Source organism: Archocentrus centrarchus, chromosome 17 (assembly GCF_007364275.1).
Source record: "Archocentrus centrarchus isolate MPI-CPG fArcCen1 chromosome 17, fArcCen1, whole genome shotgun sequence".
Lineage (NCBI taxonomy): Eukaryota > Metazoa > Chordata > Actinopteri > Cichliformes > Cichlidae > Archocentrus > Archocentrus centrarchus.
In genome coordinates, this window is record NC_044362.1 from 16,731,209 (window position 1) to 16,759,029 (window position 27,821).

The 27,821-nt window shown below is 39.4% G+C and overlaps 1 protein-coding gene across 1 annotated transcript in view; it reads right to left on the reverse strand.

The window, feature by feature from the left end:
• The window catches only part of tnr (tenascin R (restrictin, janusin)), a 224,320-nt gene that overhangs the window by 40,466 nt on the left and 156,033 nt on the right, over nt 1–27,821 (reverse strand). The window contains exons 12-23 of the mRNA XM_030751321.1: nt 26,704–26,819; nt 22,504–22,654; nt 18,631–18,809; nt 18,237–18,327; nt 17,690–17,772; nt 14,790–14,892; nt 13,890–13,979; nt 12,157–12,290; nt 11,935–12,064; nt 8,537–8,803; nt 5,431–5,550; nt 4,904–5,047 (exon numbers count right to left, since the gene is read on the reverse strand). Of these exons, the coding sequence (XP_030607181.1) occupies nt 4,904–5,047; nt 5,431–5,550; nt 8,537–8,803; nt 11,935–12,064; nt 12,157–12,290; nt 13,890–13,979; nt 14,790–14,892; nt 17,690–17,772; nt 18,237–18,327; nt 18,631–18,809; nt 22,504–22,654; nt 26,704–26,819 (1,608 nt within the window). The remainder of the gene's footprint in view (nt 1–4,903; nt 5,048–5,430; nt 5,551–8,536; nt 8,804–11,934; nt 12,065–12,156; nt 12,291–13,889; nt 13,980–14,789; nt 14,893–17,689; nt 17,773–18,236; nt 18,328–18,630; nt 18,810–22,503; nt 22,655–26,703; nt 26,820–27,821) is intronic.

The following is a 27,821-nucleotide window of genomic DNA, read 5'->3' on the forward strand; positions in this document are numbered from 1 at the left end:
CCTCGGACCTACACTGGCTGTGTCTATGTGTGTTCACGGTGTCATGTTAATACTCATGAGGCACACAAATATTTAGACACATAAACTGCGTGCTTCCTGCATATAATCTGTCGTTTTAGAGCTGCAGGGAGACTTGCTGACTGATGATGCTGGATGTTGAGTGTGCTATAAGTGTAAGTAAAATGCTCACTCATACAGTCATTTCAAATGTGAGACCAATCATTACACCCAATCATTAAGTGAAGATTAATTACTGGTTTTGCGCCATTTAGTGGCTGAACCTAAAGGAGTCTTTAAGATAAAGATCATTATATAAATTCACAGAAAATAATAATTATCATAACATTAACATAGTATTTAGTGCCCTGCTGATAAAGTGAGTTCTCTGTTTTCTGGAGCAGCATGAACTGCACATTATTGCAATCTTTACTCGAGAACTCTTTCTTAGGAATTAAATATTTAACATTAAGTTAGCTACTTAGCGAGTATTAACTATTTCTGTGCATGTTAGTGTTAGTAGAAAATGGCAGACCACTTGATATAAATGAGTATTGCGCCTGAGTCAGTTTTCTATGGAAAACAATTAGGGCTAAAATTCTAAAAAAAAAATTCTCAGAATTTTGGAGAACATTTTTATTTATTTATTTATTTTTCAGTGGCCCTAATTGCTCTTTATAAAAAAAAGTCAGAATTCTGAGAATAAACTTGAAAATCTGAAAAAAAAAAAAAAAAGATTTTTTTCAGTGGCTCATATCCTCTTCTGTAGTTTTCACCTTTAACTGACCGCAGAGTAATTGTTCTTTTGAGACTATAAAATATGTTCGAAATTGTAGAACAGCAAAGACAAGTCCAGTTAACAGGCTTAGCAGATTTCTGACAAAAAGACAAAGCTTTTCCAAACCGAACACCTATTTTCCCTTTCCCTTTATTTTAATTATATTTTTTAAATGCTAATCCTCTGCACAGTATATCTTTTTTTTTTTTTTTTTTGCATATTTATATTTACCGTTTCTTCTGTATGGCTGATATTGTGTCTTTTCGACAGATTTTTTTATTAATGTGTGTCTTTTCTGTGATGGTCATTAAGTGTTAATTGGTATTTTATGGAATATTTTAACAGCACTTCCATTAAAAATGCAAAAGCACTCCCCTCGTCTGTTTTCCTTTAAAACAGCTGGCAGAGAGGACTTTAATGGTCTTTTGACAAACTTCAGTTCTGGAAAGAGTAATACTTTACTGGGGGGGGTCCTGACACTTTGCTAATGAGCACTGTCATTAGCCCTTAAACAGGGCTTCATACAGTCCATTTAGTGTCACCCCCACCAAATTCATCTTAGGTTAGCAGTACCTGCTGCGTTTGCAAAATGAAATATGGCTCCCCGCTTTCTCAGCCTTTCTCACAGTAATTGATTATGGATGTGAAGTTAAGTCGAAATTGCAGCGTTATTCAAGTCATTACATACTTGGCCAGGCAATGTTGGATTACGCTTTCAAATCCCTTGTTTATGTATTGTTGTTGAAAGCAGTGTAAAAGTGTCCCTGGTTGAGCATTCTGTGATGTGAGGAAAATGTTGTTTACCATTTCTAACAAGCTTGACTTTGTAGTTATGTTCTTTTCAGGCTATTACAGCCCCACCGTCTCTGCTCATTGTAAGTACATTGGGATTGTTGGAAGAAGGAGCTGATAATAAAGAACTGGGGCGACAGGAAGCAAGGCAGAGAGGAGAAAGAGAAAGGGTCTCTTTTTTTCCTACTGGATTCTTGAACCTCGCAGCTCCAGGTGAATCAGGGCTCATTGGTATGCAAACACACCTTCTACTCTCCTGTTCTCACTCTAATTCTGTGCTCTCCTCAGCTTTCACTTCTTCCTCTCTCGCACATGCATTGAACATTATGAATACAGCACTGGGAGAGCATGTTAATCTCAGGTTAGTGGAATTCTTTCCCAGAGACGCATTGTATCTCATATTCACACGCGTGTAACAGCGAGGTTTTACGTTTTCCTAACTTATGATTCAGTGCTAATTTTGAAAGCATGAAAACGTGAGACCTTTCATTTCAATAAATTCTGAAGAAACAAAAGAGGGAAGTAGAAAATAGGGGGTGTAAAGATGGAGGAAGGAAGAGAGGAGGAAATTGAGGTATAATGGGGGAGACAGAGAGAGACATCACAGTACTAAAAGATTGAAGCAAGTCAAAGGATAAAGAGATAGAAGGCAGGAGAGCTGCCAGAGAGATAGAAGACAGTGAGATGGAGCTGGGAGCAGGTTACCAATTACTGGGTCATGGAGTGGACACTTTCATCTGTTGCAGCAGAGAATGCACCTTCTACAACATCAGCTGTACCCTTGGATTGTGTGCATGTTAGTCTGCTGCTCGTTTTTAACACGAACTGCGTCTCCCAGTGAGCGGCTGTCATAGTTGTGGACAGAACAACTGACCCGAAAGTCCAGCAGGGGAAAAAACTCCTCATTTATTTTACATGGCAAACGTTTGTCCTTCTGCTGCCCTCTCGCAGCGAGATTTATTTTACTGGCGAAATGTCAAGAATGTGATTTTATGACAGCAGAGCAGAACATTACAAAAGACAAACAAAATGCAATTAAATCTGTGAGGTGATTTCCAGAAAATTAAGTGAAAACTATGATAATGATTAATTAAGTTTTAATTAATATTTTTATGTTTATTCATTTTATGTTTATTTTTAAAAAGCAATGTGCAGATAAACTTTGTAAACATGATCATTAGCTGCAGCTTTAATCCAGCCTGTTTCAGTCCATCACTGCACAGTAGAAACACAAAGAAAAAAAGCTTTATTTTAGTGCAAACAGAATTACCAACCTTTGCTTTGTTTTAATACTTCTTAACTGTGGTTCCTACTTGTATGCTTTACCCAACATATTGCTCATAGAAGACGGAATAAAGATTGTATCAGAGTATCTGTTTGGTGACACTACCGCTAGTTGGTGTAGCCCTGTAGGAAATGGACATAAATAAGTTGATTGAATGTGGTTAAATGCATTTATGTGAATGTTAAAATTTCAAATGTTAAGGTGTTAAGATAATTAATTTGCCATAAATATTCTATTTTATTTGTTTATTTCATTTGTTGTGAAGGAAAGCCAATCTAGTGTTTCATTTTAGTCACCTGTTTCTGTACTGGCTGCTGATTGGAGGTGGTGTGAGTGTGCGCGAGGGAGAAGGAAAAAGAGAGACCCGAGAAGAGAGGTGCGCTAGACTTTGACTGAAAAAGTGAAAGTTTTATGGAGAGTTAAACTGGTACTCCGTGTTTCGGACATCGGCCAGGTGGACGGAAGGAGGACAGTTTAATTTGGCGCAGCCTACGCCTCTAAGTGTTTGGACTTGAAAGTCGTGGTTTGCTCGCTGGATAATCGAGCGGAAATTAGCCGCGCTGATCGTCTGAAAGCTGCGGTTGGCTAGCCCGGCTAATCGCTACAGGACTCGGCTGACTCTTACCGCACACAGACAAAAGAGGATCCCAGATAGCGCTCTGAGCTACCTATAGTTCAGAGTTCCTCTGGCTACGCGGGAAACGGCGACCAAACGGGTATTCCCTGTGCTTCTTGCCTGTGTGGGACAACGTGGCCTGAACGTTTGCACCGCCATATTGGAAAAAGGTACTGTTGGCTTATTATTTTATTTTGGCTCTAATTGAGTGAAAGGATCGCAAAGTTTCTGGTCTCACCGTACCCGAGCTCCGAATCAGGCCTGCAACGGGTTTGTTTTGTTTAATAACATTATTTGGGACTGTTGGGTGTGGGGATACATGTATATTTGAACCGTTAATTGACCTGAAAGAACTGAAATATTGATTTAAGTGTGGTTTTGGTGGTTTTCTAATTAAAGTGTGGTATTGTTAATTCCAATTGTAGAGTGTGTGATGTTATAGTGGTTAAGTAATTAATGTCGTTGAATACGAACTCAGGGCCCATTCATACCGATCAGTAGTATGTGGGTTACATTGGAGAAACAATGGTTTTAAAGGTTAGTTCCTTTTTACAGCTGCTCATAAACATGAAGCAATAATTTTGAATAAAATGCAGTTGAAAGATATCAAACATTTATTTATTCAAATAATTAATCATTAAGGAAAATATGTATAAACTGCATAAACTGAATGCATCAATTTGTACCAATCAAGTAAATTTCATTTGACCAGAATGTAATTTTTTACACTGTACTTACACAACAAAATTACATGGAAAATTGACATATAATCAAATTACTTAAAGTCAGTATTTTGGGCATAAATGTGTTTTCAGTGTTGAGCAATTTAGGTTGGGTCACTCTGAGGAGGGCTTCCTCACTTACCAGTCACTCATAGTGTTTCCTTGTAATGACTCAGTGTCTGTCTGGAGACACAAAGGACCTACAGAACACCATTTTTTTTTACGTGTCTGAGAAATCCCTTACAGCTTTGAGGGTGGCTGTGGCTCATGAGGTAGAGCAGGTCATCTAAAGGTTGGCGGTTCAGTCCCTGGCTGCTCCAGTCTGCATGCCAAAGTGGGCAAGATACTGAACCCGGATTTGCTCCTGATGTATTCATCGGATTGTGTGTATGAATGTTAGATAGAAAAAAAGCTTGTGTGAATGAGACATGCTGTATCTGTATACTTAGCTTATGTGCCTTCTTTCCCTTTTAAGAACTGCAACATCCACGCAGTTCAATACGTTTTATATAAAGAATGCTTAATCCACATGAATACTTCCACACGTGTCCACCCGCACTGCTGCACTCTGCTCTCCTTGGCCGAGTTTTCTGTTCTAAATGTTTCTGTGTAAGACATCAGAGTCTCCTCAACGTTCTTCCTGCATGAGTAAACCCGGTCTCGAAGGGTTTCCACAACAACATGGACTTAATGATTCTGTTGTTAGCTCCTACCTGTGAAGACGGAAGTGCTGACAACATTGCTCTCCTGACTCCCTCTGACAGCTTTGAGACTGATCTCATATTCTGTGGCAGGAAACAGACTGGACAGGGTGTAGTTTGTAACATCGCTGTCAATCACCACGCTGTCTACTCGACCTGCAGGGGACACCAGAGAGAGGCCAGCACCTGAACACCACAACTGTCACTCTGATCTGCTTCTTCATGTACAGGATGCACCGCGTAGCCAACTGGTGTTCTTCATTTTTGGATCACAGAGAAAATACTTAATAAATATGGAATTTTAATTAAAAATTCAATTACCTTTCACTGATAAAATGCTATAATTAATTAGGTGTGTGGCACGGCGCTCTGCTACAAAATGTATCTTACATCAGAGGGAGCCTCCTACAGCAAATGCCATGCTCATTTAGCTGTAACAAGGAAGAGCAGTGTGCTCTGTGTATGCTAATATAATAAATACCATGTTATTCAAATGAACTTAAGAATAACATCACAGTTTGTAGTCTTCTGCATGCTACCTCTGGCCGACTGGTAGGACAGCTTATAATATTCAAATGGAGCCAGCGGTTTGATCCAAGAGATGGTCACAGCGTCCTCAGTTACATCTGAAACCGTCATGTCTTTTGGTGGGTCGATGCCTAGAAGGGTGATGAGAAAGAAAACACTTTCATGTGGTTAAAACGGTCCACGGCACAAAACAAAAGAAAAAGCCCCAGAATATAATAAGAGCACATTATATGCAAGATTACAAAGTTAATTCAGTAATTTGCATAAAAATCTGAAAGAAAGAGGGCCCTTGAAGGCACAAGTAGTTCAGTAACCCTTGTTTTGTCCACATTTTTATCTCCTCTTCATTTCATTTACATTTAAACAGACCTGTCCTTGGGTGTGCGAGAGCGCGTGCATTTTTAATGCACATTTTTATTACAAACGAAACACCATCAAGAGATTATCGAGGAGAAGCTGCGAGACAGCCAGCTAAAGCAACACAACGGACAGCATTAGTATTGAGGCTGAGCACGGTTTACACAGAGGAGACACCCCCTCACCCCCACCCCCCACCCCCCTGCAGAAATTGTGTTTTATATGTCTCCTCAGACTATTGAGCTGCCACAGGAAAGGTTACGGTGAAAACAATTTGAGCAAACAATTAAAGCCCTGACAGGTCCTAGAGAAATAAATAGAAGGATATTTAGACAGTAAGGGGAAAAAATAAGAATGTACGAGAAGGGAACAGAAAACAGAGACCAAGATTAAGAGATCACTTCCATCTCCTGTTGTGGGTGATGGGTAAGAGTACTTGTAGGCTGACAGCTAAACTCTCTCTGCCCTGATTTGGGAAGAATTCTGGCTACTATTCACACACAGAGAGGAGGAAATTTTGAATTCTTGGATTTTTGCTTCAATGAGATACAGCTGCATTCATTTAAGCAGCAATTTTTCATTGGCGCATATCTCACTAATTAAGTTTGCGTTGGCAAATGCGGTACCTAAGAATAATGGCTGTAAAATGTATTTTCTTATGAAGGTTCCTGGGTGATATGCTACTATTCACCGCTACACCCTCCATGAAGATTACAACAACATTTGCATTGTGTCAGCAAAAGCGGAGCTACATCAAAGCGCCGTTTAAACTGACCATAGTAAAAAAGGGAAACTATCAAAGCCTGGTGGACCAAATAGAGCGTAAAGCAAAACTGTGGTTAAATCTTAACGCAGCACATTCCAAGCGCAGCAAAGGATTCAAATGTTAAAGCTAAAAGCATACCTAATTATACGGAGAACAGCAGAGTGCAGCCTCTCGTCAGTGCTCACATTCAAACATGTGAGATCAAAGCAGGGCACTAAAATTATCACAGTGTAAAGACAGGTGCAAGAAATAGTGTACATCTGTCTCAAAATCCCCATCCAATTTCACCCCTGAAAATCTGCTTCTTGTGTGTGGGTGAACGTAGAAAGGGAGGGGGGGGCTCTAAGCTGCCAAGGTGCTATTTGAAACCAGCACGTGCAGGTGTTTCTGCCACTGATGCTACGTTAACATCTCTATTGTTTACTGCTGGCTTTCCTATTTTCTCCATTTGTCTTCAGCCCTCCATTATTTCTTTGTTTCATCATTTTCCTTTTGTCCCCCTTTCTACAAAGAAAGAGAGCGGTTCTCTTTCTTCCAGCCCATTGTCGATCTCTCCGGCAGGTTATAATACTGACCCCTCTTCTCATTTATCTCTCTTCTCTGAGATGTAAATAGCACACTTGCACTCAAAAGGGAGAGGAAGAGCTTCTTTTCATAATCTGCCAATTAAACTGGAATTGAGAGAGTGTGCTGAAAAATTACACAGAGATGTTGTGTGAATTAGGGAGGGGTGGTGGCGGGACAATGAAGGTAAAATAGATTAATAATAAATGGAGAGAAGTGATAGGGAGATTGTTATTTAGAAGTCAAAAAAAAAGAGACAAATGGGTGAACAGACTCTTTCTCCTACTGTATGTGTTTCACATCATTAGACTGTCACTTGTCAGCTTTTTCCCAACATTACATCAAGTTTATCTTTAACTCTGGAGAGCTACTCGAGCTTGTGGCAAACCTCAGCCATCAGATAGCACAGAGGAACAAAACCTTTACTTTTGGTACTGTGTCTCCACATCTGACCAAAAAAAGCAGAAAAATGAAAACGAAAAGCCTCTGAGGCAGCTTCTAATTACAAAAGTCATTCTGCGGTGGTTCTGCACAAATGAAAGCCTAAAAAATTTCTGCAAATACATATTTAATTTAAAATCACTTTGTATTTCCATTTCTTAAACTAATTTTCTTTCTCTTTCCTTTTCCATATTACCCTACACATGTTAATTCACCACTTTCCTCCCGAAAATCCTTTTTTTCCTGTTCTGCACCTCCTTTTTTTTTTTTTTAGTTTGCTCCCCATTCGTAAAGGTGATCAAGGAGATCAGAACATGATTTCTTTTTGAATTGCTTAATAAATCAATACCACAATATATGATTAATCATTTTTATTTCACAGGCACAAATACCAAGCATTGCCTCTTTAGAGTTTCCCTGTTGTGAGATTTTGCTGCATTGTCTCAAGTGGCAATGAACTCGATATAGTCTGGATCTTTGGGGTTTTGTAGTGTTGGTCAGACAGAACCAGTTTAAGATGCAAGCTTGAGCTTCGAGAAGGCATTTTATTGTCCATATGATTTTTAGTTATTGCTCTAAACATGATCTCATGCAATTCCAATAAAGTTGGAATGTTGTTTAAAATGTAAACAACAGAATGTAATGATGTGCAAATCTTATAAAGTCATATTTTATTCACAACAGTACATAGACAACATATTAAATGTTTAATCTGAGAAAATGCATCACTGTAAGAAAAAATAATATACTTCTGAACTGAACACGTCCCAAAAAATTACAATTTAGACAGCGTTCCGACTTTTTTGGAATTGTGCATGCAGAAAAATGTGTGCACACTTGCCACACATAGGAAAAGGATAGTATGACCCTGAGGGTGCATATCTACTTAGATGGGACCCCAAACAAATCCACAAACCATTATTTTGCTGCTGATGTTTCTCTGTTTTCATCACTTATTAACCACTTTTTCCATCATTTGAGCAGCTCACCTGTAGTGAGTGATGCTGTAATGGGCTCAGAAGTAACGTCCCCCTGTATTGTGATTAGACTGACGGTGTACTGAGTGGATGGCAGCAGCCCTTGGATCAGTGACCTCGTCTTGGAGCCATCCAGTGTCACCTTAGAGGTGTCGGTCCCATCGGCAGAGCTGTAGCTCAGAATGAAGAGGTCAGCGGGCGGTGCTGGGGCGCTCCACGCCACTGACACAGAGTCTGAAGTCACCTCTGATAAGTAGAGGTGAGTTACAGGTCTGATTCCTGGAGGAATGAGGGGGTTTAAAGGTCACCGGAGAGCTTTCAAGGACAAGCAGAAATCCTGCTATGAGCAGGAAATGTTAATGAGAAAAAAAAAAAAACAGTTGCCGTCATTATGGAGATGACAGACAAGCTGTTAAATGATGGATGGAAGCCGTCCTGGATGATGTAACAGATCGTTTATAATGCAGTTGAGAAAATTAGCCTTGGGTGTAATCTTGATGGGGAAGGTGAGAGTCAAAGAAAACCACAATCATGTGGAAGTAATGAATTAATTGGTCATAAAAAGGGCAACTAATGAGATTATCCACCGTTAGGATGAAGATGTGATGGGACTGTTCATTATAAGAAAATGGAAAAAAGGATGATAGGAGCAGATGCTGTTGTCAAAATGTACGACCTGGACGGGAGATGATGTAATGAATATGAAGTAGTGTACCAGCTGACACAGCAACAAATACAAGAGGACTTGAATTTAATTAGCCATGTGTGGATGTATAAATAGCAGGGGAAATGCGGCAACACTGACTTCTCCTTTCCTGAACTACCAAGATTACAGGTATCCTGTGGAGTTTCCTTTGCAATCAATCATCCTATGAAACCTGCATTGTTTACACTGGCCTGCATCTGTATTCTTCTTTGTGAACCGCTACCTTTTATTATTCTTCACAAGTTGTCAGTATGCATTACTGCCCTGTGCAGTCAGCAGAATTTTCTATCACACAGACCTCCCGATAATGGTGCGCGTGTGTGTTTGTGATCTCAGAAATGGTGGAAAGATGGCATATGAACAAAGTCCAAACCTGTCTCCACAACATCTTTAAAAAGTAAAGCTTGCAGTTATGCACTGATTAAGAATTAAAAAATGCAAAGAGGGTCGAGCCGTGTGAGCCGAATTCCAAGCTGGCGTTAGTGGTCATGACGAAGGTGCCGTCTTTGATCAAGATGACAGTGATAAGCCAGTTAAAGGTTTAAAAGCATAAAGCAGCAATGACCACACAGAGGGAATGTGGGTGATGTGAGATGACAGTGTGAGTCACCTTTGTAGCTATTAATGGAACTTTTTATAGCACAGACGTAGACATGTGAGAGACAAAAATGTTTCCTTAAAGAGAAACTCATGTCATGGCTTGTGAAAAAAAAAAATCGAGAGTTAATAAAAAAGAAAAAAAAGTTAATATCCTCTCTAGCTGAGGTGTGGAGGATCTTGCAAAAAAGGACTCTACAGACTGTGAATACAGAGTTTGATAGGACATTTGCTAGAAGAATGTAAATATGCTATTAAATTAAAAAATATGGTATTTGACATCTTTGGAGGTTGGCCTATAATTAGGACCATTTGACAATGTCACAAACTAAAGCGCTTCATAATCTTTTATAATTAAAGAAATTATATTTCACAGAGATGGATGCTGCTACTACGACGTCACCCAGTGGTTTGTGAAGTCCTGTTTTGAAGCCTTAAGATGGGCGTGTTTGTCGCCGCCTTCTCAGCTGCAAAAAACCAATGTGACGAGGAAAGACTGTGAAACCGCACGCTCATTGGCTAATGACTTGTGACTGAAACGTTAGCTGTTTGACACCACTGTTTGACCAAGATTTTCAAAACAGACTAAATTTTTTACTCAATAAAAAGCAAGTGACTGAGACCATAAACTCAGCAGGAAGGTGTTTACAGACGTGAAGCTAGAAAACGGTTTTTATTATAGACTTCAGCAGGTGTTTTAGCCACTTCAACTATCGCCATCTGGTGGCCTTCAGATGTAATGCAGGTTTAAAGTGCTTCCACGTTGGTTTCATCTTTTTCGACCCAGAAGCTACGCCCATGTCTTACACTGTCTATGGTTACGCTTACTTAAAACCCTTGCAGAAGAATAAATAAATATGAATGTTGGAAACATGAACGTAAATGAAATGATTACCTGCTGTAAATGACCACACAGTAAAAGCTGCAATCATATAAAAGTGTATAAATACTGATGTCAATAGAATTAACGGGAGTTTATTCGGTGAAAGGTAGTCCCAGAGTTACTCTGAGATATATATTTGATCAATTCACAGCTTTCTTTTTCATTATCACCTGAGTTCACCTGAGTGAAGGCAGACAGATGTCTCCAATAAGCGAACAGCGGATGAGAAGATGACAGGTAATTTATGGTTTGTCCTCTGATTCTCTTCATCTGTCATCCTATCATTCCTTCATGTCTCTTCAGACAGTTAAAGTGGTGTTACCAAAGAAGTAAGAGATAACAAAAGATTAGGAATACGATGATGTGATTATGACGCCGTGATGGTGACAACTGCCGTGATGGCTGCTCCGATAAAGAAAAGAGATGATGATAATGACACTGGTGAAGAAAAGAACGACAGCAGGTGAGTGCGTGTCAATCATTTCTGAAACCAGCCTTTGTGCAACTGAAACTCACGTCAAGACTTTGGAAAAATAACAAAGAACCAGCAGAGCGGAGAAGACTGACAGGCCAGCCGACATATAGCTGGATGGATGGATGTGAGTTTAGGGAAAAAGAACTGTGCTGTGATTGAAAAGAAAGAAGCAACATGATGCTGAAAAACAGGACGAGCAGTGCGAGCGTGACAGCAAAACTGCGAGAACGAGGTACGAACGGGAGGGAGAAGAAACAGAAAAACAAATACATTCAGATGCAAAAGAGAGGCGCAATTAGGATCGCTTGTAACAAGCTCATTAGCGGGCTGGAATAATTTGCCTCTGCTAATTGCTCCTTCGAAGTCTTTCACGGTCCTCCGTTTTCTTTAAGCGCGACTCACCTCACCTGATGTCACACTTCAGTTCATTATATCCGTCATTCAATTTCATTACCCCACTATGCCGTCTTTAGAAGTGTTCTCCATCTTTCTGTAGTAATGGGAGGATCTTTTATGACTTTATCTAGCTGGAGACGCTCAGGAATGAATTTATTTGAGCTCTTTATGAAATTTGAATGGATTAAACTGATGTTGTTTAGGAAAGTTTATATCAAGCTGTTGCAATGAAAAAGACAAAGGGAGATTGTTTGTCAAGGAAATGATCTCATCATTAGTACGTTATCTGTGTGTATAGTTCTGCTGCTCTTCATTTAAAACTTTATAATAAGTCTTTAGAGTACTCTCTCCACCTGTGAAGGCGTCTATGGTAGCTGCAGTGCTCTGCTGTCTTCCTCGTCTTGCTGCTACAGTGATGGTGTACTCAGTCCCAGGCTCCAGGTCTGTCAAAGTGGTGGTGGTCATATCTTTAGGCACTGTCAGCTAGAGACAAGTTAAACAAGGTCTATATTAGATATATACATCTGCACGGTTTACAGTACATGTGCCACAGTTATCGTTTCAGTGTTCCTTACCTCATTAGTGACGCCAGAGGCTGATGTGTAGGTGACCTTGTAGTGGTCAATGGGGCCCTGGACTACGCCCCACACCAGAGTGATGGTGTTGTCTGTAGAAGCCGTCACAGTTAGATCCATAGGTACATCCAGAGCTAAAACAGGGAAAGCAACATTACACTCAAAGCACAGGTGCTGTGAAAGATTTTTCTTTTTTTTTTTTTTTTTTTTGCAAAAATACAGGACGCCAACCCAGATTCGTGCAACAGTCTCACCCTGAAAGACGCATCCGAGTGGGTGTACATCGAAAAATGAAATGACATTTCAGGGCCCTTCCTCTTAATCCTCCTTCAAACCCAGAGGTATTTATATTAATGTTTACTTGTTCCCAGTCTTCTCCTCAACCGTCTGTGCAGCTTCTTAGAATTTTACCACCTACTGTCATTTGGAAGAGTATTTATATATTGTGTGACCTATGTGCTTGTGTGCGTTTGCATAAAACAAAATAAGAGTTTGTGGAAATATTCACAATTCATTTGTTTTGGTACATTTTTTTTCTACATTTGAGTATTTTGCATGTCTGTAATCTTAGCTTGATCTATGAAATTGCGTTGGCCATTTTACACTGTTTTCTAATAAATTAAATGTTATTACAGAGATTTAAAAAAAAAACAGAAAGAAGAAGAAAAGGCAAAATATAAAGTTGCTTCCATCATTTCAAGAAAAACATAATTACTGCTAGTGGTCATTACATATTCCATTCATATTTAGCTCCTGTTTTACTTTTATCTACTTTGCAAAGTTACCTAAGACCATCTTTGGTGCTGTTCTGACATTAAAGGACAGGCCATCGCCTGTATTTCATGCATTTTTAAGTTTGTCGTTTTCTTCCCCTGCAGGAGTAACCCAGTTTGCCCAGCGGCTCATCAATGTTAAATCCTCAGCTAATCATCTGCTGCCCTGTTTGCCTGAACCTTTGTTGTTTTACAGCTTTTCAGGAGGTAAAAAAAAAACAGACCAGCGTTAAATGAAACGATTCTTCTAGCAGCTCAGACCGAAGGTAACTCGAGTGCTGCCGTGAAGCTGCTGTCACAAACGGCTTTCTTAAAACTCTTTACAATAAATGCGACAGATGTGATGCATTTTCAAAGTTCAGAAAGAGTGCACGGAAAAGAGGTGCACAATGAGCTTGTTTGTAAGACAAATGGAAGCATAATTTTTGTAAAGTGCAGAATACCTTTATCCATTAAAATAACTGCGCCTGGATGAAAGATGTGCTCGACAGTGAATGTGAGGGGAAAGATTAGCGAGGCACCTCAACGCACTCATATTTCAAACAAAGGGTTAAATAAGGTCTGGTTTTCTTTCTGACAAATAACTCAAAACACAATAAATATTCAAATGCGGGATCAAGTACTGAGGTAACGAGAGGGCCATTAGCAAAACGGTATGCATTATAACAGTTTTAAAATGTTGTAATGTGAACTTGGACCCAAGCCGACAATACCGCACACCTCTCGAGAAGAGCACAAGTCACGTCAAAATATATTTTGCTTAATTTTCTAAAATGGCTTTTTCATACTGTAGCTGGGATGGGAGCGCTGACCCACAGCTTGAACTGAGAATTACATGTATAATAACAAACGAGCCTGTTGTGATGCTGAGATTTCCTGCTGTGATTCACTTTCTGTGCCTTACACGCGTGAGTGAATCACTGGCTTTTTACGACGGAGCACAAAGAATAATTCACTCACTCGTCCTGGCGTTCATTGTGGCTGGTGTGCTCTGGTTGTTGCCTTTCATGGCAGAAATGCCGATGCCGTACTCTGTGCCTGGAAGCAGGTCTGAGATACAAAGAGAGACAGAGAACCAGTAACTAATTTAACACATAATGTAGCAGGAACAAAAATAATAATCACACAGACTGCTTCACATCCTTGTCTTCATGCAACGCGCATGTCAATTAGATGGAATTTTTCATAACAGCCCAATTAGCTCAACACCGGTGATGAGGTCTAGGCAAATTTACATGTACCATCAGTGTGATTTCTGAAGAAATCTTTTTTTTTTTTTACCAACTGCATAATTGATCAGTTTCAAATGATTTCAGTACATCCGCAGCGAGGATCTCCAGCTACAGAAGATGAAGAGACAAGGATTGAAAATAAAGAGAAGGACGACAGAGATTATTAGCAGAGGGGAGTGAGAGAAGAGAGAAAATGAGAGTGACAGAGAATGGATGAAAGTGAGAGCGAGAGAGAGCATCGATGGCAATGAGCGAACAGAATAACACGGGGACCTTTTGCTTCTATTCTTATGCAGGCCGTGCCCTTTCCAGCACTGTGGCCTTTCAGAAAAAAAACATCCCAGCTGACCCCTTCTTTCTGACAGCCTTTCAATACGCCCGCAGGACAACAAGCGTTTCTACAGATACAATCAGTAGGCTGACAGCCAAGAGTTAGCTCCGGAGATAATCTTGCCATGTAAAACACAGGCACTTCCAGCTTCTTCAGTATATATTAGATGCACTGTGATGATATTGAAGGCATCAGGGGAAAAAAAATGAACTCTACAGATGTTGACGATAAATAATTCAAGAAAAAAAGCGACTACACTTTAAATGAAAGAAGAAAAACAGATTACTCCCCACTTACCTGTGAGAGTAGTCTTAGTGGTGGCTCCCTCATTGCGCGGTACGATGACTTTGTCATACTGATCTCCCGCTAATGTGCTATAAACCACCTGGTAACCTTCCACCTGCATTTGAACACAAAATATTTACGACATTAAAGTGACAGTAACGTTTGAAAAAAAATATATACTCCCACTATGCAAGACTTACACAAACAGTCAAAACTCCTTTTTTTTTTTTGTTTGGTTTATTTTGTCTCGGCACAGTGTGATGTTTGGCTCTTTGTCAACACTGCAGTGCAGAATCAGAAGGATGAATAAATTTGCCAGCATCGAGACAGACTGTCTTTATAAGTCTGAGTGCGTGGTTAGCGAGCCCCGGAAATATCATTGTGACAGCTGAGTAAAACGCAATTTATCACATTTTCATTCATAGTAAAAGATTCAGTGACCATTGAAGCATTGGCTCCAATGCTGTAACTGGCATTTTTCAAGCCGGCGAGAGGCAGACCTGTCTGTGTGTGATGATAAAGTTCCCAAGAAAAAAAAAATAGGAGGAATAAAAAAGCTGCTTTATTGCAGCTATTTAGGAGGAGTCATAATGTCAGAGGATTAAGAGGAAATGAGTTGTTTTTACAAAAAGGGCAAGGTAAACATGCAGCAGGATCACTGATATAAGACAGACCTATGGCTGTGCTGAGAGCCTGCAGGAGCGTTAATGCACTTCAGGACAGTCCACTACACTTATTTAATGCAGAGAAATAAAATAGCAACTTCCACAGTATCATACACATTCAGATGGGTGACAAATTAAAGGAAAACCATCATGCAGCCTCTTAGTAAGGTGCTGGGCCACCACAAGTCACTACTTTAAGCACCTTGGCATTGATCATCTAACCTCTACTGGTGCACCATTCTTCCAAAAGATATTCCCTCATTTGGTGTTTGGTTCTGATGATGGTGGCTGGAGATACATTATTAGAGTGAAGGCCTTACTGTATGATTCACATCATTTTCATACTCATTAAGCCCTTGCGCCCAGTTGATGAGGACATCGTCACCCAGGAAGAGATCGTCTGCATCTTGATCTAAATGTTTCATCAGAGGATAAAGGTGATCACTCAGAAGAATTTGAACCTACCCCAGCACAATGTGCCCCACAGCCACCGGATCCCCTCAGTGTCGACGCGTCAGATTTTTTTTCTTTTAATTTGTCCCCCATCTGTATTTTCAGTCATCAGCAAGTGTGCACCATGTCTATGCCGTAAGCTGTCATTGTGAAATCTATTTAGGTCACACAGTCCACCTAAGGAATGTTGCAAGGATACGATCAATACTGAATTTCAGTGACACTCTGACAATCATTCATGCCGTTATTTCCTCTTGGTTAGACTATTTTAATAGGTACCAATCAGAAAGCATTAAAAAGACTTCAGATAATAAGCAGCAAGACTTTTTACAAGAACCAAGAAAACTGCACATATTACACGAGTCATAATGACTCGTGTAATATGTTCTGGCTGCCCATTACTGGCTGCCCATTACTCTTAGAATTGATTTTAAGACTTTACTTCCTGTACCAACCAGTGCACAGCTTCAGATCCTCAGGCAGAAATCTGACAACTGTTCCCAACTCACGGTTAAAGACAAAAAGGTGAACAAGTGTTTGCTGTTAGAGCTCCTCGACTGTGGACTGACCTGCCTGAGGAAATCCTGTTCCCTCATCAGTGTCTTCTTTTAAATCACTGCTAAAGACTCATATATATATATATATATATATATATATATATATATATATATATATATATATATATATATATATATATATATATATATATATATATATATATATATATAAAGACTTTCTTAAAATAACTTTTACATTTTATGACATTCTGAGATTAATTCCATCTTATTCTTTTAACTTCTAGATTTTTCTGTTAATTTTAAGCTATTCAGTACAGTGGAATCACATTCTTATTCTTATTTTGACATCACACTTGAGTCTTGCATAGTCTTAATTGATATGTAAATAATTTTTTTATAATTTCCTCATAGCTTGGCTTTTTATTCTGTGTTTCTGGGAAGCACTTTGTAACATTGGTGCAATACCCTTTATTATTATTAGGTAGCACAGATTGTTTGGTGATTTTATGTATTACACTGCATACTATTCTATATATTTGCTATGTGTTACATATTAAATCAAAAGATGCTTAAAAATTGCATGGAAGCCACAACAAGAAACAGCAGTTTCTTTGTCTCTAAGCTGTTGCAGAGTATAAAGTTAAATTAGAGCCTGAACGATATAGCATTTTTAAGACCAACACCAATATTTTGTGATTTACTGTAAAAATCCAATATATCAGCATATATTTTTTTTCTTTCATACCCACAAAACATAAGCAGATTTTCTTAACATTTGTTATGCGTAGTTATAACAAATGTTATATGCGTAGTTATTACTAAGACAACATGAAAATGCAGCTTAAAAATAATTTTGTTTTATTGGCACAACACATTGTGGCTTACTTGTTTATGCTCTGCATGTCTCTGGATCAGCTGGTTCTTGTGTTTGCCGTATTTGAGACACATATTGCCAACAGTGAAGTTGCAGAGTGCCCTACACATGAAACTAATAATGTGGTTATAGCGTGTTTCTCCCATCTCATCTTCACTTTTTACATTTTTATTTATCGGCCGTTATACGTGCGGATACCGATATAATGGCAAATAGCGGCTGAGCTCTAGTATCCTATAAACCTGTAATAACAACACAAAATTACTTTACATCATTGAGAGTTTCACGGTACCTGCAAACCTTTTGGTCATTGTTGCAGTCATGAGGACCAGATCAAGCTGCTTATGCTTAACTACCTCAGAATACATACAGAATACAAAAAAATGTCAAAAGACGTATTACCTCAGCTTCGCTGTTATCCCATTCGAGCTCGAGTGTGGTGGAGGTCTTGGACACGAGCCGCAAGTTCTTGGGGGCATCGATCTCTGAGAAAAACGATAAAGCTGACAATGTTGGGGACACTGAGACCCATTCTCAGGGAATGCGAACAAGCAAACAAACAGGTCACGTTAAACTGTCAGCATGTCATGTTTAGTCTTCATGTTCATCAAAGATCATCAGTTGCTATAATCCTTTTATTTTTTATTAGCTTTATCCTGTTCCATTTTCTGCAGGTTTTACTTCAAGTAACTACCACAATATATTTAATCTATAAATATACAACCAGCATAGAAAACAAATCAGCATAATGTTTCCATAAATAAGTACTTTCTTCAGCACAAACTTCAGGAGAGAAAACATTCCCCTGAACAGATGTTTGCTGCAGTCTCCAATACAGATAAACAGTGTGGCGTATATTAGGCCATATGTCATTACTGTTCTACTCTCAGAGGCAGACGCAGCATCACACACACCAGTATCACCACATCTGCTTGCTGTCAGACCTCACCGGTAGTAAATTCAGTGGAAATGGATCCGCTCTCGTTTCCTTTCCTCACGCCGCTCACTGTCACCTCGTAACGTGAGCCAGGGCGCAAAACCTGTGGAAAAAAAACAACAGAGGCAGTTTGGTCTGTGTAATCTCTTTGCATTATTTTTCTCTTCTGTATTTGTTTTGTTTTTGTTTTATCTCCAGACACAGAAGGCAGACAGACTGTGAGATTAGATCGTTTAACAAGCATGACAAGTACACACACACACGTATGTACACGCGCGCATGCACACACACACACTAGTAATAAGATACTTTTGAACTATAATGACTTTAGCCAAGTCTCATCTCAAAGCACACACACACGCACGCGCGTGCACGCACACACACACACACACACACACACACACACCTGCAGCGAGTATTGGCTGAGTGTGGGCTGGAGGCGGAAGGTGGTCCGTGGCCCCTCTCCTCCCACGAGGCCATAACGCAACACAATCTGATCAATCTTGGCTTTCGGTGGCGTCCACTCCACAAATGCCACTGTGTCTGACACATCCCGCACAATCAGCTGAGTGGGGCCATCGATCACTGCAAAACAAAGAAAATGTCTAATTATAAGGTCCCCTGTTGATGTCGCTACAAACAGAGCAGAGTCACTAGGATGCGGTCTCTTTGTTAACCTTTCCAAACTTTGTTGCAGTGTAAGTTTACCTGGGTGGGTGTTTTTTGATCTTTTAATCTTTAACAATGTACTAGTGAATCTCAAATTATTAGATTATTGTGAAAAAGCTTGTTCGTTTTTTTTTATGTAGTTTAGTTCAAAAGGGTAAACTTTCATGCATCATATTCATTTTATGTAAAGTAATGGTCACTTGAGGTTGGCTCCAAAGCAAATCAATCCCCACACACTGCCGCATTAACAGAGATTAAAAAAAAAAGTCTGTAGAAAAAAAAACTGTCTGAGTTTCTACAGATAATTTCTCCTTTCATGACAACTTTATGAGATGGGACTTTCTCTATGGCTTAACAATTTAAAAAGCCTTAAGGCTAAGAAGTATTTATTAATAGAGGCATGGCTGCTTTGACTGACTGGTGCTGTCTGCAAATTCAAGTCACTTAACGGGACTGCTTGACCAGTGTGTTTTTGGGAGCATTAAAATAAAATGGCTTGTTCTTCTGGGGTAAAAAAAAAAGTTTCAAATTGGGGCATCCTGTTGGATGAGGAACTAAAGGAGGAGATTCTAAGATGTAGCGATTTAGGGCTGAATGAAATACAATCTAAAAAAATTGAAAAAAAAAAAAACGCATGAAGCATAATCAAATAGTAAGTAAACAAAATTTCTGATATATTTGGTTTGTATACGTTCTAGTTATTATTCACTGGGAAATTACAATGCAAGACTTAAAATGCAGGCACGCAAGTTGACGTTCATAGTCATTCGATATCAGTGAAAGCCATTCTGACAGGCAGTCGTGAAAAAGGTATCAGACCTGAGACACACTCAGACAGTAGGATTTATCTATTCGAGGTCTAAAACATAAGCCATGATTGAAGTCTTTCCATGCTGATTGTGAGAAAACAACACTTATCAAGTGTGCACAGCTCAAAATACATCAAGGGAAAACACTAATGTTTGACAGAGGAAGGATTCACTAAGAATTTTCTCTGCACTTGTTAGAGCAGCTATGCCAATACAAAAACATTTTGTCAAGGTAATGGGGTGTTAGAGAATGCGATAATTAGCACTTTATTTCATTAAACTGTTAATTACTTCTTTCCACAGAAGCTACGGTTTAACATCTGTTGCTTTAACATATCGTCTGGGAAAAAGTAGGTGCTTTTGATCTCAAATTGAAACTCTTTCGGATCAATTGGCTGCAGTTAAAAGAAGAGGAAATGAAATGTCATTTATGCACAGTTCATGCTGCTTAATTTGAAATAATCGCCTGTTCAGCTCCGTTTGAAGAACGTGTGAAACTCCATTTAATGCTGAAGGACTGACCAACATAAAACTCTACAATGGATAGTTCGGTATACAAATTTTTTAATTGAAAGCACCATGCTGTGCTTTAATTATTCTCTACTGCTCACCCCTGTGGGAACTCAGGTGAAAGACAGCTCTCACACACTGGGTGATTTAGAACCGGTGCTCTTTTTTCTTTTCTTTCAAGTCTTTTTTTTTTTTTGTTTGAGGTCTAAATAAGTCCCAGACTAAGGCCTGACAGATTGCAGGTCCATCCTGAATCTTGATGTATTAGAAATTGGCCCCAAGGGTCTCGTCCTAGAAAACATCCTGAGGAAGACAGTTGCTGAGAACCAGTTCCCAAAACATCAGCTGTGCTCACTGGTTTTCCTCTGACTCCTCATGGCGCTACCCTGTCACAGAGGGAGGATAAATCGTTGCTATAAATTATTTAGTTACTTCAAATTTGTCTTTTCCTCTTTCTTTATCCAATAAGGTGTCATATAGAGTAGGCTGCTGTAAAAAATTAATGAGGGAGTGCCATGAATTATTAATCGATACTTAATTACAACCCAAGAAATGAACAAAGACTTGACAGGAAATTGATGGTGTTTTGACTGTGCATATCAGAGACTGAATTGTTATGGAGGAGATTTGAATTGGATCTATTACAGCTGTCTAAGTAATGTCGGACAGGTGAGGAGTGGGAGAGGGGGGGGGTAATACCTCAGTGAGGTTTACGTCAGGGGCCTAAATGGTTTGCAGGGCAAATACGTCAAGGTGACACTGCTTTGTTGAGCATACAGTGAGTCTGAAGAGTGCAGGCAAAGCTATGCTACAGTTTATGTTCAAGTGATTAGCTAATTAACTGATTAACAGAAAACTGTTTGCAAACATTCATGTAATTTGATTAAATATTTAAGTGTAGCACAGAAAAATGCCAAACGGCTGCTTTTTCAGCTTATGAAATATGATTACAATTACAGGGATTTAAGCAACATAAACAAAAACATCCTCAGACTTTTTTTTGGGCCTAATCACATTCCACTGATCAAGCTGATTGTGCATAAAAAGGTGAAAAAAATGTAACAACACTCCTGCAACCCTCAACATCACAAGCGGAGCCCGAAATGGAAGGCTGAATGAATTTATGATCGATCAGTGTTGGATTTTACAACTCCAATTCCAAACATGCTGGGGAGCTGTGTAAAATGTAAACAGAATCTAATGATTTTCAGATCTCATCAACTCATATTTTATTCACAACAGAACATAGCAAAAAGAAAATGCAGCATTTTAAGAAAAATTATTAGCTTTGACTTTGAATTTGACGGCAGCAACATGTCTCAAAATTTGGGATAGGGCCATGTTTGCCACTGTGTACCCCCATACCATCAGAGATGCAGGATTTTGAACAGAGTGCTAATAACAAGCTGGATGGTCCTCTTCAATCTAGAAGACATGGCATCCATGTTTTCCAAAAAAGTATCAAACTTTAATCTGACCACAGAACAGTCTTCTCTGGAAGATTAAAGTTTGATACTTTTCCAAAAAAGTATCAAGCTTTAATCTGACCACAGAACAGTCTTCCAGAGAAGACCGTGGAATTTCTTTATCATGTCCACATATGGCTTCTTCTTTGCAAGCCAGAGCTTTAACCTGGCGAACTGTGTTCTCAGACACATTGTTGTCCTCGGATGCAGTTTCTATGCTGCTTGAAGGCCTGAAGACCCCAGGGATCCACTACTGACTTTCAACCTTGTCACTTGAGCACAGAGATTTCTCCAGACACTCTGAATCTTCTGATGATATTATGAACTGTAGATGATGAGATATTCAAAGTCTTCACAATTTTACGTTGACAAACTCTATTCTGAAATTGTTCCACAATTTGTAGACACGTTTTTTTGCAGATTGGTGGACCTCTGCTTATCTTCACTTCTGAGAAATTCTGCTGCTGCTCTAAGATGCTCCTTTACACCCAATCACCCAATTAACCTAATTAGATGCAAAATATTCCTTCAGCTGTGTATTTTAAGTACCACTTACTTTTCCAACCTTTTACTGCCCCGACTTTTTTGAGATGTGTTGCTGCCATCAAATTCAAAATGAACCAATATTTTTCATGAAACAGTAAAATATCTCAGTTTAAACATCTGAAATGTTTTCTATGTTCTACTGTGAATAAAATGTGAGTTTATGAGATTTGCATTGCATTTTTAATGTACATTTTAAAATGCAGCCCAACTTTTTGGGATTTGGGGTTGTAATATCATCGTTAATGGTTGATAATTTACTGCGTTCACTTGTGTACATACATGTTGTGACAGTAGCAGTGACTGGCTGGCTTCGACCTTGGTCTCGGAGTGCCACCAGGTTCACTGTATATTCTTCGCCTGGCCTCAAACCAGTTTGCACAAACGACGTGATGGTGCTGGGCAGCTGTGTAGTCATCCCTCCATCATTGTCCTGGGAGAAAAGCAAGGATAGAAACGGCAAAGGTGAATGCAGCTAATGTCTGTTGCACAATGTTTTCATTTTTCAGGAAATGTCAGCAACTGTGTGACACAACAAGCATCTCTCAGTATAGGTAAGAAAACCGCCCTAACCCAAAAGACATAAACAGCAACTTCTGCAGCTAATTTCCATCCGGTAAATTTTCTGTGTCGTATGCTTAAAACTTTTGGATGGTTTAGCACATTAAATTCCCAAACCTAATATGAAACTGGCAACAGTGATATTTCTCTGGCCGTGTTCTGCAAAGGCAGCACTCTGTACGTTTCCAAAGGACTGTCACTCATCCATTCAGAGTCACAGCCATTCCCAGCTGTTCTCAGAGAGCCAGTGCTGCAAATGCACTACCTGCCATCAGACAGATGTCATACCCACTGCTGGTCCAAGATCCCCAAACACCTGTACTTTGACGGCTGGTATTAAAACAGAACATATAACAGCTTGCTGCTTCCCTGAATCAAATCTGTAATTAGAGATGTAATCCATTTAATCACTTCAGCTCAATTACCAGGGTGGGTAGTAACGCACACACAATGGTAATGTTCCAACAACAAATGGTGTTCAGTCTCAATAATAATACAGTTTCATGGAGGCAATGCTAAATTAAGCAAAATGAATCACCATAAAAGAATATCCCACTCCCACCTCCTGTGATTTTGCTGATAATTAGTCGTAATTATCTGTGCCGACAAGATCACTTTGGGGGCTTCGTCCTTTGTATTTTTATTACTTCCATTTCATTGAAACAGCAGATGAAAACAAGATGTAGCAATTTAACTGCCCATTCATACATTCACTGGGTTTTTTTTTAGCTGTTTTGCAAAGACAACACTTAAGTTTCATTTTTCAATCATAAAAAGTAGGGAGAAGTGTTTCAAATCTTCTCACGGAAACAATTTTGCATAACAAATACATCTGATTTTTTTATGATTACTTTGGCTGAAATCTTCTGTGTGAAAATCATCCACCATCCTTTTGAATAGACAGTAATAAGGAAGATCAAAATGTTCCTCAATCTGACACTCAAAAGTACAGTCTACAGATTATTCAAAGTAACAGTGACACTGTTTCTGGAAAACAAACAGTGTCTTTTAAATGTCATTTTTAATGCTGTGAGCACAAATATCAACAATTCATCAGCTTCTGTTGTCTTTAGCTGGCAAGCAGTTTCCCAGAGACTAACAGGAAGATGTTAACAATGTGTGTATGTGCGTGTGCATGCACACACACATATGTTATCCTCTCATTTATTAACACAATTTTTAAAATGTGATTCGAGAAAAAAAGACTGAATTCATGTTTTTCATGGTTGATTTTTTTTTGGGGGGGGGGGATGTTGAAACAAACCTTACAGCAGGAAAACAAATACATCATTATTGAACACAAAAATTGTTTTAATGATAGAACATGACCACAGTACTTGTACAATACTACCAGCAGCACAAGTATTCAGTTATTGACTAACTTTTCTTCTTGTTCTTCTTCTTGCTGCTCCCTTTAGGGGTTGCCACAGTGGACCATCTGTCTACCATCTCACCCTATCCCAAGCATCCTCTTCTGTCACTCCAGCCATCTGCATGTGCTCCTTCACTCCATCCATGAATCTTCTCTGTGGTCTTCCTCTTATCCTCCTTCGGCATCTTTGATCCAGTGTATCCACTATCCCTTGTCTGCACGTGTCCCAACTATCTCAGCCTTGCTTCTCTTACGCTGCATAACAAATAACTGCAAAACTGGTCAACCTGAGCTGTCCTTCTGATAGACAACTGCTTCCTTTGCAGTGTTATCTATTTAATTTTGAATGACAAAATATAACATAAAAGATAATGTAGCACTGCACAGATGCAGTACAAAAATCCTGGTAGTATATTACATTATTGGAATGTCCCATATACATTACTGTGCTCTATGCTATAGCTGCTTCTAACATTGTTAACGGTGGGTCTTGAAGCTCACCTTCCCCCCCTTCCCTCTCTCTTTGTTTCCTCTTTACAGGGTAGTGAGTTTTGTGTTTGCTCGCATAGGCCAAAGCTTTCATGCCTACTTCCATTACAAGATTGTCAAAATTCACAATCCCTACTGCTGGATTAAACCCACCAGGGGTGGGACTGCCAACTCATAATATGATTTCCCCTGTGGCTGGACAGAGAGAGAGGGAGGGAAAGCAAGGCATGACTGAGGAAAGAACATAAAAGAGAGAACAAGAGAGAGAGAAATGAGGGAGAGGTGAAACAAAAGGGATGGAGGGCAGTTTCAAGGGGTAGAAAAAAAACAGTTACAGATCTCAAGCAATGGGTACTGGATGGAAAGTAGAAACAAGGGATTAGGTGGAAAGGGCCAGGGGGATGGGAGAAGACGACAGTGATGAGACGTGAAGGAATGGACAGAGCAAAGGAGGATGGGAACACTAAAAGCAATAAAATAAAATTAAGATAAGCACTCTTTTTTTTTTTACTTACTATTCTTAAAAGGGCTTGAAAAATAAACACACAAAAGCATCTTAAGATCAGATTTGAGGCTTAGTGCCTGGCTGGACCAAAAGGATATCTCTCCTGAGAACACCTTAAAGGAGAAAACCAATTACTGTGAGAGGGGACGAGATTAGAGTTCAGAGTACCTGAGTTTACAGCAGGAATTAGAAAGAGAAAGGCTTTTGCTTTTTGGCTTTGAACCTGGCCCTAGTATGGCTTTACGAAGGGTTATTCAGGAAAAAGCATTTAATGGCTCATCCATCTAATAGCCAATAAGCTTAAGACAATCCGCTCGTTTAATTTGGTATGGGCTTTAAACGCCCAAGAAAACCCAAATCCATCCAGTTTCCACACACATCCAAAGCTAGAGAATGGCATTAGTGAGATTTGAAAATAATTATTTCCAATCAAGACGATTTCACAAGCAACAGAGTGGGCAAATATGTACCTAAAGCACAAAACATAATTCTGTCTTCCTCCTTTTCACACACGGGCATTAGGCAAGACTCGCTTGTGAATGGGTAGACCAGGGGTAGGGAACTCCAGGCCTCGAGAGCCGGTGTCCTGCAGGTTTTAGATGTGTCCCTGATCCAGCACACCTGAATCACATATAGAAGTCATTAGCAGGACTCTGGAGAACTTGACTGCAGACTAAGCAGGTAATTCAGTCATTTGAGTCAGGTGTGCTGGATCAGGGTCTCGAGGCCTGGAGTTCCCTACTCCTGGGGTAGACGTTGCAGAACTAAACTTGCTTTGCTGGCGCTGTTTGTGCTGAAAGTCAACAGAAATCCAACCTCTGAAGCACCAAGGCAGGCGTCATCCAATCAAAACACGTTTATGTACTGTTTACATTTCGCCCTCCCCTTCAATTAACAGGGATAAGCGAAATGTCAAAAAATTAACTTAAAGGGCCAAATTGTATGTTATTTTTGACATCAATTCACGGACCGGAAGTGGGTGGGGCCGGAAGCCGCCCGCAGGCCGCAAGTTTGGACACCCCTGGTTTATGTTATGCAAATATTAAGAGAAAGCAACGTGGTTACCTGCGCAGTTTGGCATTAAAATGTTGATCAATGCAAGGAATAACCAACCTGTTGAACAATCAAAGCTTAGATAGCTTGCCTTGTGATGATTGGTTATGATTGGTTATGACTGCTATGACGATCGCACCAGTGAAGATGCCCCAAAAACATCAGGAATGCCCACAGTCAAGCAACACATCTGCGTGTGTCACATATGATCCTTCATGCTTACTTCATGGTGCAGCGGTTCTGTCTGGCTGATGAAAAAAATACAGCATGAGAAGTACAGACAGAGGCTGCCGTGGACACTCGGCTTCATATCAGCTCTTCTGTATGTTCTAACTTTGCTGTTCTTTGCAGCTGGTTGACGTGCCAACAACAGCAGCAGCAAGAGTGGACCACAGACTGGTTGTTTGTGCCCTTACAGTTTCACTGTAATTCTAGCATCTGTAGTGTAATCTGACAGAAGGAACAGTGTCGATCCCTTTGTATTCATACAGGTTTATTGTACCTTGGGGATGAAGCTGATCTCCCATCCATCGAAGGAATAGTAGAAAGGTTGCCAGTGGACCTCCACCGACGTCTCTGTGATGGATTTGAAGACTAAAACATCTGGACTTGAGAGGTCTGCAGAGGAAGATATATATTATTGTTCTTCATTGACCGCCACAGTTCATAAATCACAACTCTGCCTAATGCTAAAGGTGTACAAAGTTGAACCTTTCTCTTTAAAAATGCATTTTCTCTTCTGTTTGAATCTAATTTCCTTCAATTATAACTACAGTCAGTATTAAAAAAAGTAAAATAAAAATATAAACACTTGCTTTATAAACCACACTTTTTAAGTTTGAATGTATGATTGTTTTGATAGTTTTAATGATATACTATCATGCCTTGTAAAATTAGTTCCTTATCTTAAAACTCACAGTCATGCTTTAATTTTCAAAGTACTATGATTAAATATTTCCCAGAAAAAATAAATGAAACTTCTGTAAATTACGTTTAGCAAAAATCGGCCAAAATAAATCACGTTCTCACAGAAAAATGGATCCATCGCTCTAAAGTGCCCTAAATCAACTTTATTAGCTGAAATTCTAATTAAGCTAAATTCACTTGTTATTGAAATGGAGAATAATTTTACCAACCAAGCCAGCACTAATAGCAATATACTGTATGCAGCTAAATGTTACCTGATACACCAATCATACAATATTTTGTTTCCAGTGAAAAAAAGAAAGTCTCGTTCATGAGTTTGATGTTTGCAGAGTGTTGGTAAGCATGAAAGCAAATCAGCATATTTCCCTATCAGGTGCAATGACCTGGCATTAACAGCTGACAATTTGTGTGCGCGAGTGACGCTAAGCAGTTGTTACAGGTGAAAATCACAAGCAATTTGCACAAAGAAGCAGGTGATATTCTCACTCTATTGACACAGAGAAAAATCTTTTGTTTTTTGACCAAAAACAAACCAAAAAAAAAAAAAAAAAAAGTGATAGACACAGCGTGCACATTTGTTAATGCAGGATTGCACGTGCAATATTCCAAGGGCCTGGGGATATTTTGTGAAGGCAAACTGAGATATTAAATTGTGAAAGAAACATGCTTTCAGTGACTCACAAGGGAGAATTT